Below are 15,502 nucleotides of genomic sequence, written 5' to 3' on the forward strand. Positions count from 1 at the left end.
ACTGATCAAAATATTTTCCTTTATAATTTATTAGACTCAATTAATAAAGGGTTTAATTGTATGCTATGCATTATTTCTAGTGTCTTGGACATTAGAAAACATTCTGAAAATAACGTGTTCTTAATCTTGATAATAATTTTGGGAATATGAACACAATCCTGACCATGTTACGGAAAAGATTATAAACTATTTGAGCTTTTGTTTGGTAAATGTTAATTTTATTCATTTTTATAGTGCGAAGCCTGAATGGTAAATGAGTGAATTTTGACAAACAGCGTTTCTTATTTTGATAATATTTTAGTCAGCTTTTCACCTTGTATGATTTGCTGAGGAGGCTCTGCTTTAGTGTACTCCCTACAGGTTGTCCCGTTCACTGAAACAACACAGCCTTTGCTATTGAAGGATCAGAATCACATTGTTAGTGTTGTTGAGATGCTTTCAATCTGAAAGCAGAAAGATGCTTTAGAGCAGTGGTTCTCAACCTGTGGGTCGGGACCCCATCTGGGGTCGATCGACCATTTCACGGGGGTCGCCAAGCAAGGCTGTCCGCCATTTTTTTTGTCCACCATTTTTCCCCCTTTTCCGGCGGGTGCCTTACCTCCCTTGGGCTGGGCCAGCTGGTGGTCGGCCTGCTCCGTCTTTGCCGCTTGCCAGCTACGCCTCGGCCGGCGCAGGGGGCGGAACCACGCATGCGCGGCGCTCCTGGGCAGGGAAAGTCCTCGACTTACAACCGGTTGGGTAGTCCTCGACTTACGACCGGTTTAGTCCTCGACTTATGACCGGTTGGGGTCGCGGCATTAAAAAGGTTGAGAACCACTGCTTTAGAGCACACAGGAACACAAGCCAGAGCGCATGCCTGCAACTCCCTAAATCAGAATTATTTTTTCCTAGGATCATGCAACAGGATAGGAGGACAGCTGTGTGCCATTCCAGTAAAAGGCATCATTCCCTGAAGCATTTGCAGGCAGACCTACTTTTTGCAGCTGAACACTCTGAGCATCGTTTTGCCTTCTAATTGAAACTGCTGCACAACCCAGTTTGTTGTGGCAGTGAGGTGTTGATACAATTATTGTGTGTGACACATTTCTATTTATCCATTTTTTAAACATACGTTACTTGGATCTTAATATGTAGCGCATGTCACTTTAAAAAAATGTTTTTGTTTTTTTCTGTTCCAAAGACAATGGATTTTTACTGAATTAAAAATGAAGGGGTAAATGGAATTGTGAGGAGAGAGATGGATTGGTTAGAACATTTCCTTTCCTAACTTTCTACCAAATTTCTCTCCACTTTTAGTCTTATCTGTTGGCTTTAAAATTCGTACTGGCTTCAAGTAAAACAGGTGATAATTGCAAATCTGTATCTTTTTCTGTTTCTCAACTGCCTTATGAAGGTTTCTTCTGCTGTACTGGCCCCTGAGAATCCTAGCTTAGTTTAATGTGGTAGTACCACAACACTACTTTTTCTTGGTCTCAGAGCCAGGGGTGAGTTCAGCTTTTTCTCTCAAATAGCTTTCCTAATATGCTGTATTTGTTAGCTGAATGTACCACTCTTGGAGAGTAAAGAAGAAATGATTTATAATAAGTAAATAAACGTTAATCTGAACTAAAACATATACATTTATGTAGAGGCATTCATTTTATATCCCTCAATTTAGAAACAGCAGTTTTTGTTGCTCACCTGAACATGGCAAAAATCATGTATCAGGTTTTCGGTTCTACTGAACTATGAAACAGCCGAAAAGTTGTGGCAGAGTCTACAGGACGCATATTGTTTCTGAATTCCAAACAAAGCATCATTTCCATATGGTGTAAATCCACACTTTATTTCCTTTTTGTTTTTTCCTGCCAGGGTTGTTTTCAATCTTCCTGCAATTCCCCCCCTCCCACATATTACTGCAATAAAATAAATGTGCTTCTGTTATCTTATTGCTAAAATAGATACCAGGGAAACTACAACACAAAATTATTTCTGTGTTCAGTATCATTTTGGAAACATTTTAGCTTCTAATGATCAGCATATCCTTGAAGAGTGTACAAAATGTACAAAATGCATTTATACAATTTCTTATATGAAATTTATTGAGCTACTATAAACATGATTTCATTTTAATACGGTAACATAGGTTTTTAATTCACAAATATACCATTATAAAACAAGAGACTCAGGGAGATATCTAACACTTCTCACTTGGAAACTTGTGAGCTTTTTTGGCTCACAAAAGCTTTGATAAAAATTATTACTTTTTACATTTTCTCTTTTTTTTTAAGCATTTCCTTAGCTAGCTGGTATGCCCTCACAATTTATGAATGTAGAATATCTCTTTAATAGATGAGCCATAATACGGATGAAATCCAGCCAAAATCTTCCGTCAGCTGAACAAGAAGCAGGGTGGTTTTAAAGGTGCCTTCATTAAAGAAAAGAAATGTACTTTGCTGCAGTGAGTTAAATTAAAATCAGAGATATAAACTTTGATTCAGGGCCTCATGTCTATTCTAATGAGCACTTGAGTTGCCATAAAGTCCACGGAAGACTAAATATGCAGACTTGCACTGCACACTGAAGTAAACAGAGTAACTCCATCTATTTCTATTTTAGAGCTTTATACTCTCGTTGGGTTTTCAAGTGAGAAATATATGGCCATCTCTTTCTAATTGTTATCCAGTCAAGTAGCACAGTTGTTTTCCTGATAAACCTGAGTCAACTTTTAACAGTACCCCCTCTATTTTTATAACCACCTTCTGCATGAAGGAACTCTGCTTTATACAAGTGAAAATACAGTGGCCAGCAGATTTACCTACGTTCCACACTGCCACCTCTGGATGAAGAGGAAAGCAAATAGAAATGACTTATTTCAGTTTTCATTCCTGGAAATGAGAACATACTACTAATCTATCTTGATATTTTCCTTTTTGATGTAAATAGCTAGTGATATTGCAAGTCACAAAAATATTCTAAAAGTAATTTTTCCCCTTAAGATTAGCATTTGAGTTTCTGAGTCATGTGGTTAAGCAACAGCCACGACAATTTAAGATCAGGCTTGTCTTTTATTATTTCTCACAGGAACAATATTTTTTTTTCCCTTCTGAAATGAAAACAGCAAACTTGGAAAGTCATGGAACAAACAGAAATAGTAATGTTTATAGTAAGGAAAGTGGCATGCCATCTCATAACCTTTTAAAAAAACTTTGTTTAACAAAATATATATATTATACAATAAATGTGATTGCTCACAGGAAATCAATCACAACATGCAATTCATTTATTCACTTCAATACATCCTGCTTGGGCACCTTTAAGTTCTTCCATCGTCTCAACACCACTTTATATTTATCATTCTCATTCTTCTCAGATGCTTTCCTTAAAACAACTCGCATAACTACGGCTGTTTCTGTTTCTTTGTCTTCTCCAAGAATGAGATCCAATGTATCGCCAACCTTTACCTGAAGAAAAAAAAGGGAGGGGAAGAGAAAAAATTACCGTGTTTTTTTTCCTTGAGCAACTATATGAATAACCTGCCTGACATTGATTTGACTGCTTTCATTCCCACCATTTTGAAGCTTGAAGCAAAGCTGCCAAGTTGACTGCTTAATAGGTGTACTTTTTTGTGGTATAAATTCTATGATTCGAGGATGTTGTGGTGCCTTAAGAATGTATGCATGTATAAGAAAAAAAGTTGTAAACCCATAATCAGACATTTCTAATCCATGAAACTTAGAATCACAATAAAGAAGCTACAGCAGTAATATGACACAACACCATAAATCATTTACTGTACTCGTGAGTCCCCACTTGGACTACTGTATCCAATTTTGATCACTAAGATCCAAAAAAGATGCTGTGACTCGAGAAAAGAGTGCAGAGAAGAGCAACAAAAATGATGAAGGATCAGTTAAGGGAACTAGGTGTGTTTAACCTAACAAAGAAAAGGGTTAGGGATGACATGATAGCTGTCTTCCAGTACTGGAGGAATTGTCACAGAGAAAAGGGGGTCATGTTATTCTCCAAAGCACCTGAGGGCAGGACAAAAAGAGAAGCAACCTGGAATAAAAGAAAAATTTCCTGACAGAACAATTAATCAACCAAACAACTTGCTTCCTGGGGTTGTGGGTGTTCCATCGCTGGAGGATTTTAAGAATCAAATTATTCTATGGTTAAATTGTTGTTGCTGTTACTAACTGAATTTCTATGTGCTGAATCTACCAGATCTATGACAATTTATAGCTACAAATAATAAAATGTTTATATTAAAATTTGCTACAGCCCCTAATGGACAATACAATATACTTCGACCCCTCCCTCTCCCTCAAAATAACAATGATCATATACTCATATACAGAAGAAGAAAAACGTGCCAATGGTGAACCAACAATGTCCAAAGCAAACATTTTCTCCAACTTCTGGGAGGCCATCAGTGAGAGAACCAGTCTCAGTAGTAGGGACAGGCTGTTCCAGAGAACTTGCACTGAGATGGCTCATTGGCAATAAGAAGATGCCTATAAAGGCAGCAATCTCTTGTATAGCCCACTGTAGAAGTCTACAAATGGTGATGAAGGCATAAGACCCATAGCCAGGTCCTCCTCTTTCAAGGAAGTCAGAGAGAAAGCTCATGGACCCAGACAGTTAACACATTACTCTGTTACTCAGAAAATAATACAGATGCCTCCTAAGACCAATGCTGCTAACATAGCTGAAATAAATAAATAAGTAAGTAAGTAAGTAAGTAAGCAAGCAAGCAAGCAAGCAAGCAAGCAAGCAAGCAAGCAAGCAAGCAAGCTGTGCTCTACATGGCTTCACTTGCCTTGATTACACTATCTACTGTTACTCCTGGCAGGGTTTGAATACTGATAGGTTATGATTAGTACAAATTTGAATGTGATTTTCATTTAGTATGGTTTATAAATTGATACCAGATTGTGTTTAATGCAAGCTAGGGTTGTTAGTGTGAGGTGGTGTGTGCACGGTTGGGATTAGTGCATGTGCAGTTGATTAGACACTAATCATCATTTGTGTAAAATGGAGAAAAGGGAAATTCCATTCAAGGAAAGCTCAAAACAGAAGAGGCTCTTTTTGAAGAACTATAGCAGGATATAGGAGATAGCTAGTGGGTTTATCCTCTTTTATTGTTATACATTATTTCGTTAATGATCATATTAGAATATATGTTCAAAAATTTCAGTGGCCCATTTCCACCAAACTATAACCAATTACCCTATCTTCCATAGGAACCTCACTTTAAAAACATGTGAATTCAAATAGTACAACCATTTCATAGAATTGATTAACCACACTAATTGAGACCTACTTGTACAACACTAAACTATGGTATAAATTATCTGCACAAGTTCAAGAGAAATCATATATTTGCACATTCTCCCTTATCCTCTTTTTACTCAGTTAACTCTACTTTTTTTTTAAAAAAAAATCCTGAATTCTTGATCCACGCAAACCAGAAATTATAGCTTCAGATATAATCTGTTTATTTGAACAATCTTGTGGTTGAAAGTGGCTCACTTTGAATCTGATGAAAGTCTGCTTTAAACCATACTGCCTTTGTTCAGATTTAGTTAAGTAAGCCAGAATTCTGGCTCAATAAAGAAAAAAGTAGAATGTGGGTGCATGCTAAATTCCCCTTTGGATTTTAACTATCAGTACACTAAAAACTGGTTTATTGATCAAAAGCACACCAAGCCATGACTTGGACAGGACTAATAGAGAAACAAGCCAGAATTTCCAATTTGCACATAATGTTAAGCAATCTTATCAACATTGCCATCCAGATATCTGCAGAAGCCCGCCCCCCTCAAAAAACCCCAACAAAATAATAGTATTAACCTTCTTCCTTACTTACAATTAAAACAGAGTTCTAGTTTAACACAATGATCAAATTAACAAGCCAGAATTTTTTTGAAAGTGAAATAAAGGATGGAGGAAGAATGAGAAGTGTTGCATGCCCCAAACTTTAGATGAACTTACTCCAGTTCATCTGACATTAAATTAGGTCTAAGAGATACACTGAACGAGCTCAATGTTTTTGAAATATGATATTGGTTGTATAATACAACATGCAACTGTTATTTTAATAAGCTGGTTATCAATATGTAAATAGTTCTAGAAATAAAAATAAGCAAATGGCCAAAAAATCTTGGGTCCCAATGCTGCAAAGAAAAATGTCTTTTATGTAGTGATGTGATCCTGTTTCACTATGTAATAGTGAGAATTAAATCTTAACCCCTGATTTCTCATGTTAGTTTAGGTTATACCGTGAATTTCAAAGAGTCTTACCGATCTGCTTTTCTTCCACAATTTTTCTCCATTCAGTCTAAGCTCACCATTGTAGAATGCATCTTCCACTTTGCTTTAAAACAAAAAGAACCCATTTTTATATTTAATATTCTTGCTATATTTTTTACAAAAATAAATACTAAGAATAACCTGTTCTACCGCTACAACGTATGTATATAGATAGCTACATCTGTGACTCAACCTTGGCAACTTTTAAAAATGTGTGGACTTCAATTCCCAAAATTCTGGGAGTTTGAAGTCCACGCATCTTAAAGTTGCCAAGGTTGAGAAACACTGTGTTAAATCATATCAATTAACATAAATTATAACATTTCCCTTTAGCATTTCTCTGCTCTAGTGCAACTGATTCACTATGTACGGACCTGCAGCTATACTGTAGTCACCTTTTACAGAAAGAAAATCAATGTTGCATTTCTTAAAGCTAAATAAGGCTGTAATCCTATGCGTACTTTTGGTGAAGCAAATCCTATTAAGCTCATTCAGGTTTTCTTGAAAGGAACATTTCACTGCTCAAAAAAATAAAGGGAACATTTTAACATGGAACTGAAGGAGTTTGCGTTCCCTTTATTTTTGGGAGCAGTATACATTAAAAAAAACAGCTTTCAGATGGAAATGCCAATCTTATCATGTGAGCAACTGATCATTTGTAGAAACTGTTGGTCTGTGATCAAAAATCAAGAACAATTTCTACTTAAATCTGGTTTGCTACATTCTGCAAGTAAAATAACAATGGTTGATAAACACATGCCTAATCTTTCTGCTCTTCATTCAAAGCTTTTTACTATGTATATTTAAATACACAAAACCCTGAAACAAATGACAAAGTCTAAGCAAGAAACGTGCATGCATATCATGGCATCTGGAAGCTTTAATTAAAGGAATGGCCAACGGACTGCAAATTAAGTTGGAAAAGTAGTCTCATTAAGAGCTATTTTGTTTTTTTTAATGACTATCAGCTGATGCTAATAGTTGTCTTTATTTTTTTAATAGCCAATTTTACAGTATTTAACTGACCAGTCTGTTTTCATAGGGATTTTAATCACAAGCTACAAAAGTCATTTTAAATGTCCTTCCCAACTTAATGCTTTCCAGATGCTGTTACAACCAGCACCGGATTGGGGAAGGCTTATGAAGAATACTATCTTTAACATACTAGTATTAGCAAAACCAATATATTAATTGTATGTTAATAGTCTTCCTAAGAGGGAAACCTTTAACTAGCTTGCACTTAGCAACGTTAAACGAAGTATCATTAGCTATACCTTGTAATCTCTTTACTTACAGGTGATTTTAAACTTTTAGACTTACTTTCTTGCAATATCTAAACCAGATTTCAAGATTACATCAAAGCGGAAAGACTGCACTACTTTCTCAAGCTCTTTGTAATTCTTCACTATGCTGGGATCATCTTCAAACTCATCTTCTGAATCAGTTATCTCTTCAACAGTGTCTTCCTCCTCCAAGTCTTCTTCCACAGTTTTTTTCACATTTTTATGTGAGCTTTTGTTACTTTTGTGTCGGACCGAAATCCCTGACACACTTTTTGACCATGGTACTAAAAATACATGCTGTTGAATGGGAGAAACACAGAAATGTTTGGGGAGAATTGCTGTTCTGGGATGCTGGCTTGTAGCACAAAGAAAGGTCCTCCAGGGAGAGCGGAGTTTGTGAGGAGATTTGACCAGAAGTCCAAGCCAGACATTTAGATTTCTAAATGCGCCAAGAAGCAATTTATACCCTGTCATAGCATACCCTGGAACAAAGAATTAAACAGTTAGGCCGCTGCAAGTTAGAAATTTTACAAAATGAACAATGCAACGTCTTACACATTGTAAAGCAGGTGTCTTCAAACTTGGCCCTTTTATGACTTGTGGACTTCAACTCCCAGAATTCCTCAGCCAGCGTGCCTGGCTGAGGAATTCTGGGAGTTAAAGTCCACAAGTCATAAAAGAGCCAAGTTTGAAGACCCCTGTTCTAAAGCAACAAGCAATATAGGAAGGTATGGGATCCACAAAATTCCGAACACATTAAAGAACGTTGCACTGAATTCATTCAATTTATTTCTGAATACAAATGTCTGACCTTGTGATGTGAATTTGTTTTTAAATGCCAGGGACTGGGTTATAATCTTAGACATAAAAATCATCTACCCACAATCCAAATAATTAAAGACCTTTGTTCTTTGGCTTTCCTATGCAGGGTTAGGCAACATAATATCAACAGGTGCTACTGATATCCTAAAAATCTACAATGCCCACAAAATCATCATCCTAAATTCTGTATTACTGCATTCACAATAATTCAGTGGCTTACATTAACTTACCAGCAAATAAGTATCCTTTTCATGATCTGTCCACAAACACTATTCATAAACAAGGCATTGAAGACTAGTGGGAGAAATCTATTGCTTTATCCATGAATCTACTGTTATGCTGGGCTATGACTGTAACAAAGATTGATTTGAGTCTACCGTGATGAAGCATATTCTGAAAAATGGGTTCAGCGTGAAGACCTCAGTGAAATCTTCATTGTTTTTTTTCTCAAGAGAGTTACATTTTGAAATGAAGCATAGCCCTGCAGTGTGACATCCTGCTTCGACTGTTCAAACTTTCTTAGGAAAAAAAGCCCAAACTACACATTATTTATTTAATAGTTTATTTCTTCTTGGGCAGGCAATTTAAAGCAGTTTACAATCAAATAATTTAAATAAATTATAATAAAGAAGTATAAAAGATTGGAAATGGATGAAAAAAAAATCCCAAGGCTTTCACTAGAAAGAATGCCCACCTATGAATAACAGCAAAATAACAGTAGGTCAGTTGTGGTACTGGATGCACAACAGGACTGCCTCTGTTCACCTTAGTAACCAACCTGCCAGATAAAGGTAAAAGCAGACTGTTAGATATCCTGCTCCCAAGTTTTCAAGGGCACTCTTTGTCAAACACAAGATTGGTATGGTAGTTAATTGGTAGCCAGTCAGTTGCTCCAATAAAGATGCAATGTGTGCATAGCCAGACCTCCCACTTATCTAAACATGAGGCTACCAGAGTGTGAACAAGAGCAGGTAGGTTTCCACATGCAGGAAAGATATTTGTCAATGCAGCAAGATATTTCGTTAAGGTGTTCCTTAAAAGGTCAGTTGGTCCTCCAATATCAATTACTATTCCAGAAACATCTGAAACTATTGTAAGTTTTCAAACTCTTGAATCCCCACCCTAGTCCAAATAATAAAAATCTGAAGAAGTGGGATCAAATTCCACTCAAGGCAGATTCACTAATTCCCATTCCTTGAAATTTGATTCATGAGCTGTCCTGAGGGAATTCCACTTCAATTCACTGGCGCCCATCTATCCTGTAACAGAATCTAGATACTCCTTCTAAATTTGCCTGTTCTCTCTTGATTTAGGTGTCATGAAGTAATCAGCATGTCTTTAACATCTGATGACATTTCACCCCAAACACCTGATGATGATCATCATTATATATAAATAGCATTGGGGAAAATTAGTCCTCTGTGACACCCACAGAATGTACAAGCACAGTGATGCAAGCTATTTTCCAAGACCAAAACTCATTCTGTCCTAAAACCAATCCTAAATCCTTTATCAGAAAGGATCAACAAAATTAGTGTTCTCCAAGAAAATCTGAACTGTACAAATATTACCTTCTCCAGCACTTTACCCAAAACAGAAGTATTATGGTCAGTACTAATCCCCTGGATCCAGAGAGGGCTTTTTCAGAAATGGGCAAACAAGGACCAACCTTAAAATTAGGGGTCTCAATTCATCATGGAAACATAAGCTCTATATTCTACCTAGCCAATCCCTTATTTGTTATTGCAAATAAGCCAAGATGGTTAAAGATCAAACGCGTAGGCAGTAGGCCTCCCAGCAGAAGCAAGTCCATTTAGTTTTCAGCTTGTAACTTTATGCTGTGGACTGCAAGCAAGTTTCTACCTAGCTCTAAACATCAGCGATTACACGGAACTCTAAAAGCAGCATAGAAGTATTCACACAACCCTCAGGGTAGTCTAATTTTCCTTAAATTAATACAATACTGTACTGACTGAATTGACTTGTTAACGTCTCGCACAATATGACCTGCAGAATACAGTCCACCCATAACAAGAAACGTGTACAAGAGACCAACTATTTCAAGCAATCGTTGGTATTACTTGGACGGCAGACGAATTAATAGGTCACAGCCGCACTCCTAATTTTTTTTCATCCCCTGATCTTACAAAGGATCGAACCACAAATGCCACGGAGATCAAACGCCCCTGGTTTGGTGTGTGTGAATAAACTTCGCAGAGGGCAATGACAAGCGCCAAGGTCGAATTCAAGGGAACCCTACCGTAAATACGGTTAAAACCGCGCTACAATCCCGACTGTAAACCTTCCGCAGCAGATCTAGCACCGCGCGTGTAACCCCCGCCCTCTGCCCGGTTGCCTAGCGGGCCTGCGTCCGATTCCGGCCTCCCTTCGCCCAGAAGGTAGAGGGAACCGGAAAGCGCTGGTTCTTCGCCCGGGGCCGAGCAGCGCCCGCCGGCCTGGCCGCTCTATGACCCCGCGTGCCACACTACCTGCCTTCGCCCGGCGCTTGCAACCCAAAGCCCGCCGCGCGGCCCCGTTCCGAGCTCGTCCTTTCCCAGCTTTTCCGCAGGGATCAAAGGGCAGCGGCCGAGGCGGAGCCAAGTTTTTGTCGGAGGCAACAGCGTCCCCTGCTGGAAAGAAGGGCCTCGGAGGACCTGGCGGCTGTGGGCCGAAGTTCTCTGGGTTTCTGTTGGCGGTTCCTCCGGAGGCGCAGAAGAGCCAAGCCGGCGGCTGTGGGCGATCCAATCTGAGAGATTGGTCTCAGTTTATAACTGGATGGGCTTCAGAAAGTCGGGACGACCTCGGAAAGATGCCACAGTTGCACCTATTTTGCAGTGGCGCATATTGAACTCCCGGAGTAGGGCGCGTTTCTCCCTTCTCGGTTTGTGAACTTTCCTCTGGAAAGATACTGATTTGAAATTGTGATGTTAGAGATTTCCAACACAAAACCACTCAAAGCAACAACTACAATGAATACATTTATAAGATAAGACGGATAGCATTTCCCTCAGTATGGCCCTGCTGGATAAAAACGTTTTCATCATAGAAGAAACATAATTATAGATTACTATTGCAAATCCCATTCATAATCTCAGAAACACAATCCAGCATATATTTATTTCCATTACTGTTCTGGCCTCCCTGCAGTCTTGTGAGGTAGGTAAAGCAGGGATCTGAACCTGCATCACACCATCATAGTCCAATAGTTTAACTGCAAAACCACATCTGTTCTTGCAAGCCATTTCCACTTTCTTTTTGCAACCAATAATAATAGAAAAACCTATGTGCCTCTAGGACAGCCAATATTTCTTGTCTAGGCCAGCAGTCTTCTAAATCTAGTCAGCTGGACACATGAAAAATGTATAAGAATGATGTCCCTTCCTTAGTCCCTCTCCCACAAATTGTCAGCCACTCCATCTTAATGTGGAAATGCCTTTCTTATTCTGAAGGCAATCAAAGATATCATATGAGTGCCAGCTTCCCCTATGTTGTACTGTATCTTCTAGGAAAGAGGTTTTCCGTGTTCCTTTGCCATTAGGCCTCATGTCTCCAAGTGTTAAGTCTGCATTATCTGAATTGGATACCCCCAGGAAACAGAATTCCTTACAGCTCCACTAGAAATTTCTGAATATCTCTTCTTCAATTTGTCAGGTGTGCAGTTTTCATTTAGTTTATTGTTGTTGCTGTATGGTTCCCCACCATTTGTTAGCAAGTGTTAAGATGCAGTAGATAAGTACTGGAAGAGTATGTGCTAGTGTAGAGGAGTGATAGTGTAGAAGAATATGGACATTAACCTTGAAGGAATGCAACAACAGACAAACATCAGTTTGAGCAGGTGAGAAAGAAACTCAAGATTGTCCCCCTCTTAGTGTCTTTGAACTAAGAAGAAGGGAGAGAGACACTGACCGGATTTCAAAATTCTCTTATTATGCCCTCTTAACAATAAAATACAGTTGCAGTATGGTGTCTGTTTCCTGACCTGGCCTACTTTGAAGGGCTGATGGCCTTACCATGCTGAAGAACAGTCTAGCTTCCTAACCTAGTATCTTTTAAGTACTGAGTGGGAGAGGGAAATTTTCACTGTCCATGCTTCATGCAGAAATGTTGAGTCAGCCCCAGCCTTATAGCTTGTGTCCTGCTTTGCCAAGGGCATAAAATTGTACAGCTCAGCACATGCTCCCTGTTAAGTCCTGAAAGAAAGAAAAAACCTCTGTGTTGTCAAGCAGAAACTTTTTTTGTTCTCATAGAAATTCATAATTATTATTGACTGTCATAGGTTTGCTTGTTTGGTTGCTGTTTAATTATACAAGGCAATGTGTGATATTAACTTCCAAACCACCATCAAACTTCTCCCCTGAAATACTTAGCGAAGACAAAAATCAATTTGCATTAACTGAGTGTTCCACTTATTAAAACTGCTCACATTAAATTAAAGTGGGAGCAGTAATTTCACCACTGTGACTCATGAATGTTTTTTATGGTCTAGTACATATATTGGCAATGAAGAGTTAGATTTTTAAATACCTGTCATAGTTATATAGTTTTCAGAATGAATTTTGGTTTCATTGTTTGTTTGCTTGACTTTGGGATAATGGTCCCTTCCTTTGAACTCATCTGTGAAGGTTATTGTTGGATGGTTTGTTGTTTGTGGTGGTGGAGGGAAAGAACCTTTAAAAATCTAAAAGAGGCATTGAGGTGAATAAAATATATATTTGTCCTTTAAGCTGTAATAGTTAAGGGGGGATTGGAAAGAGACTAGTGTTACAGGTATTATGTTTACCTTATATGCAGCTCTATCATTCATCTCAATTGTATTTGTTTCCTGTATCACATTGCTATGCTATGATTCATCTTTATTGTTCCTCTGATGCATTTTCCTATTCCTGTTGTATTCTCATTCTAAGAAGGTGGCATCTGCACAGTGATGGCTTGTATTGTATTTACTTACTCCACATGAAATATGGTGTCAGAAGCATCTGAATCTGCATTGTCTCTACACATTTGATGCATGCCAATCTAGCACTTGCGGTCCTGTCCTGGAAGCCGAGCATTTGAAGCCAGAAAATCAGCATCTTGGCAGCTGCTAACAGCATACCACTGCCTGAGACAATGAGGCTGAGTGGAGATTGCAGCAGTAACTGGGACAACTTCAGAGCAGAGTTTGAGGATTACTCCCTAGCCACAGGCTTAAATGACAAGCCTGCAGCAATGCCAGCAGCCACACTAAGGAAGCTGATGGGGAGCAAATGCCTCCATGTTTACAACCCTTACAAAGGAGCAAAAAAGTGATACTAAAGCCATCCTAGATGCCTTAGAAGTCTTTTTCAGACCCTCTACAAATGTCATAGATGAAAGATATACATTTGGAAACTAAGATTCGCCCCTCAAAATCCTTGGCAAGGCCACTGATAAAATAGCAAATCCTCCAAGTCTACAATGAGGTGTTTGAGGGCCCCATAATATCTGTTCCAGGAGAGGTTCACTTTGAACTTGATCCTGCCATGTCACCAGTACAATGTGCCCCACGCAATGTGGCAATAGACATTAAGCTGCAAGTCAAAGCGCAACTGTGCAAATATGAAGCTGAAGGACATATTACTTGAGTATTTCAGCCTACCGATTGCATAAGCAACATGGTTGTTATTACGAAGCTGAGAAGATCAGAATCAGCACTGATCCCAAGTTTCTGAATTTGGCCCTGAAACGGTCACACTACCTAATGCCAACACTTGATGACATTTTGCACAAACTACTCGCAGCATGGGTTTTCATGCTTGTTGACGCCAGAGATGCCTTTTTACAGTGCAAACTGGATGAAAAGAGTAGCTACATGACCACATTCTGGACTCCTTGGGGCAGAAAGAGATGGCTCAAACTACCTCTGTAGCACCAGAGGTGTATCAATGAAAACAGCATGAACTTTTGAGTGGGCTCAGTGCAATTGACATTCTCATAGTTGGCTGTGGTGATACAGATGAAGAAGCTGAGCATGACCATGATGAGAAGCCAATAGCACTACTAGACCAGTGTAGGCAGGTGATGCTGAGGCTCAGTGCAAACAAATTGCAGTTCAAGGTGCAAGACGTCCGTTTCTATGGACATATCCTGTCCTTACAAGGCTTAAAAGCTGACCCAGATAAAATTAGAGCTATTGTGGACCTGCTGCTGCCTGCCAGTGCCAAATCGGTGCAGAGATTTATCGCTTTTGTCACATACTTAGCAAAATTCCTGCCGCACTTGTCTGAAGTGTGTTAGCCTTGAGATGTCTGCTGGACAAAGATGCAGTTTGGCACTGGCTTCCCAATCACGACCAGGCAATAAAGGAGATAAAATGCTTGGTCACTGTTGCTCCGGTGTTGAAATACTATGTCACAAAGCCTGTTACAATTCAAAGTGACTCAAGCAAAAATGGCCTAGGATGTTGCCTATTGCAAGAAGATCAGCCAGTTGCATATGTGTCCAGGGCTCTATCATCTGCTAAGTTAAATTACGCTCAAATCGAAAAGGAATGTTTAACTATTGTATTTGCCTGACAGCTTTTCTATCATTATCTTTATTGCCGGGATACAATCACAGCTGAAACTGATCACAAGCCCCTAATAGCCATATTCAAGAAGCCCGTTTTGTGCGCTCCCAAGCGTTTGCAGAGCATGATGCTTACATTGCAGCATTACAACCTCAACGTTGTCTACAATAGAGATCCCCAACCTTTTGGGCACCAGGGACCGGTTCTGATGGTCATAAAGCGGGTCATCGTGACTGGACCCAGTTTTATGACCTTTTTTGTGATGATAGTTAAGTGAATGTTATGGTTGTAAAACAACCACCTTGAGTCATAAAGTAAATGCCACAGTCATTAAGGGAATCCATTGTTTGCTGTGAGGCAGATTTGCCAAAAACCGGAAGTAAAAACCAGTTTTTGGCAAAAAGATCATAAATTGCAGTTATGTGACCATGGGTCATTGCTAACAACCATAAATGTGGGCCAGTTGCTGAGCACCCAAACCATGAGAGGGAGGCCTTGCCATTAGAACTTCAGAATCTGGCTGTAAGTACATTTTTAGTGGTCCCGTGTAACTTCAAATGGTTGCTAAGTAATCTGT

At 39.0% G+C, this 15,502-nt stretch overlaps 1 protein-coding gene across 6 annotated transcripts; it reads right to left on the reverse strand.

Annotated features, from left to right (window-relative positions):
* Positions 1-1,735: 1,735 nt before the first annotated feature.
* CUNH6orf203 (chromosome unknown C6orf203 homolog) lies at positions 1,736-10,960 on the reverse strand. 6 transcript variants are annotated; one of them, XM_015816891.2, is made up of 5 exons: positions 10,893-10,960; positions 9,094-9,177; positions 7,615-8,059; positions 6,286-6,358; positions 1,737-3,443 (listed from the first exon to the last, which is right to left on the reverse strand). In XM_015816891.2, the coding sequence occupies exons 3-5, from the start codon at positions 8,049-8,051 to the stop codon at positions 3,267-3,269; spliced, it is 687 nt and encodes a 228-aa protein (XP_015672377.1). In that variant the 5' UTR covers positions 8,052-8,059; positions 9,094-9,177; positions 10,893-10,960; the 3' UTR covers positions 1,737-3,266. The 6 variants fall into 6 exon arrangements, with proteins under 6 accessions (XP_015672378.1, XP_015672381.1, XP_015672380.1 ...); XM_015816889.2 differs by having other exon boundaries at positions 10,889-10,960; XM_015816890.2 differs by lacking the exon at positions 10,893-10,960 and adding an exon at positions 10,660-10,788.
* Between the last annotated feature and the right edge of the window lie 4,542 nt (positions 10,961-15,502).

Source organism: Protobothrops mucrosquamatus, unplaced genomic scaffold (genome assembly GCF_001527695.2).
Source record: "Protobothrops mucrosquamatus isolate PMUCROS unplaced genomic scaffold, P.Mucros_1.0 scaffold518, whole genome shotgun sequence".
Lineage (NCBI taxonomy): Eukaryota > Metazoa > Chordata > Lepidosauria > Squamata > Viperidae > Protobothrops > Protobothrops mucrosquamatus.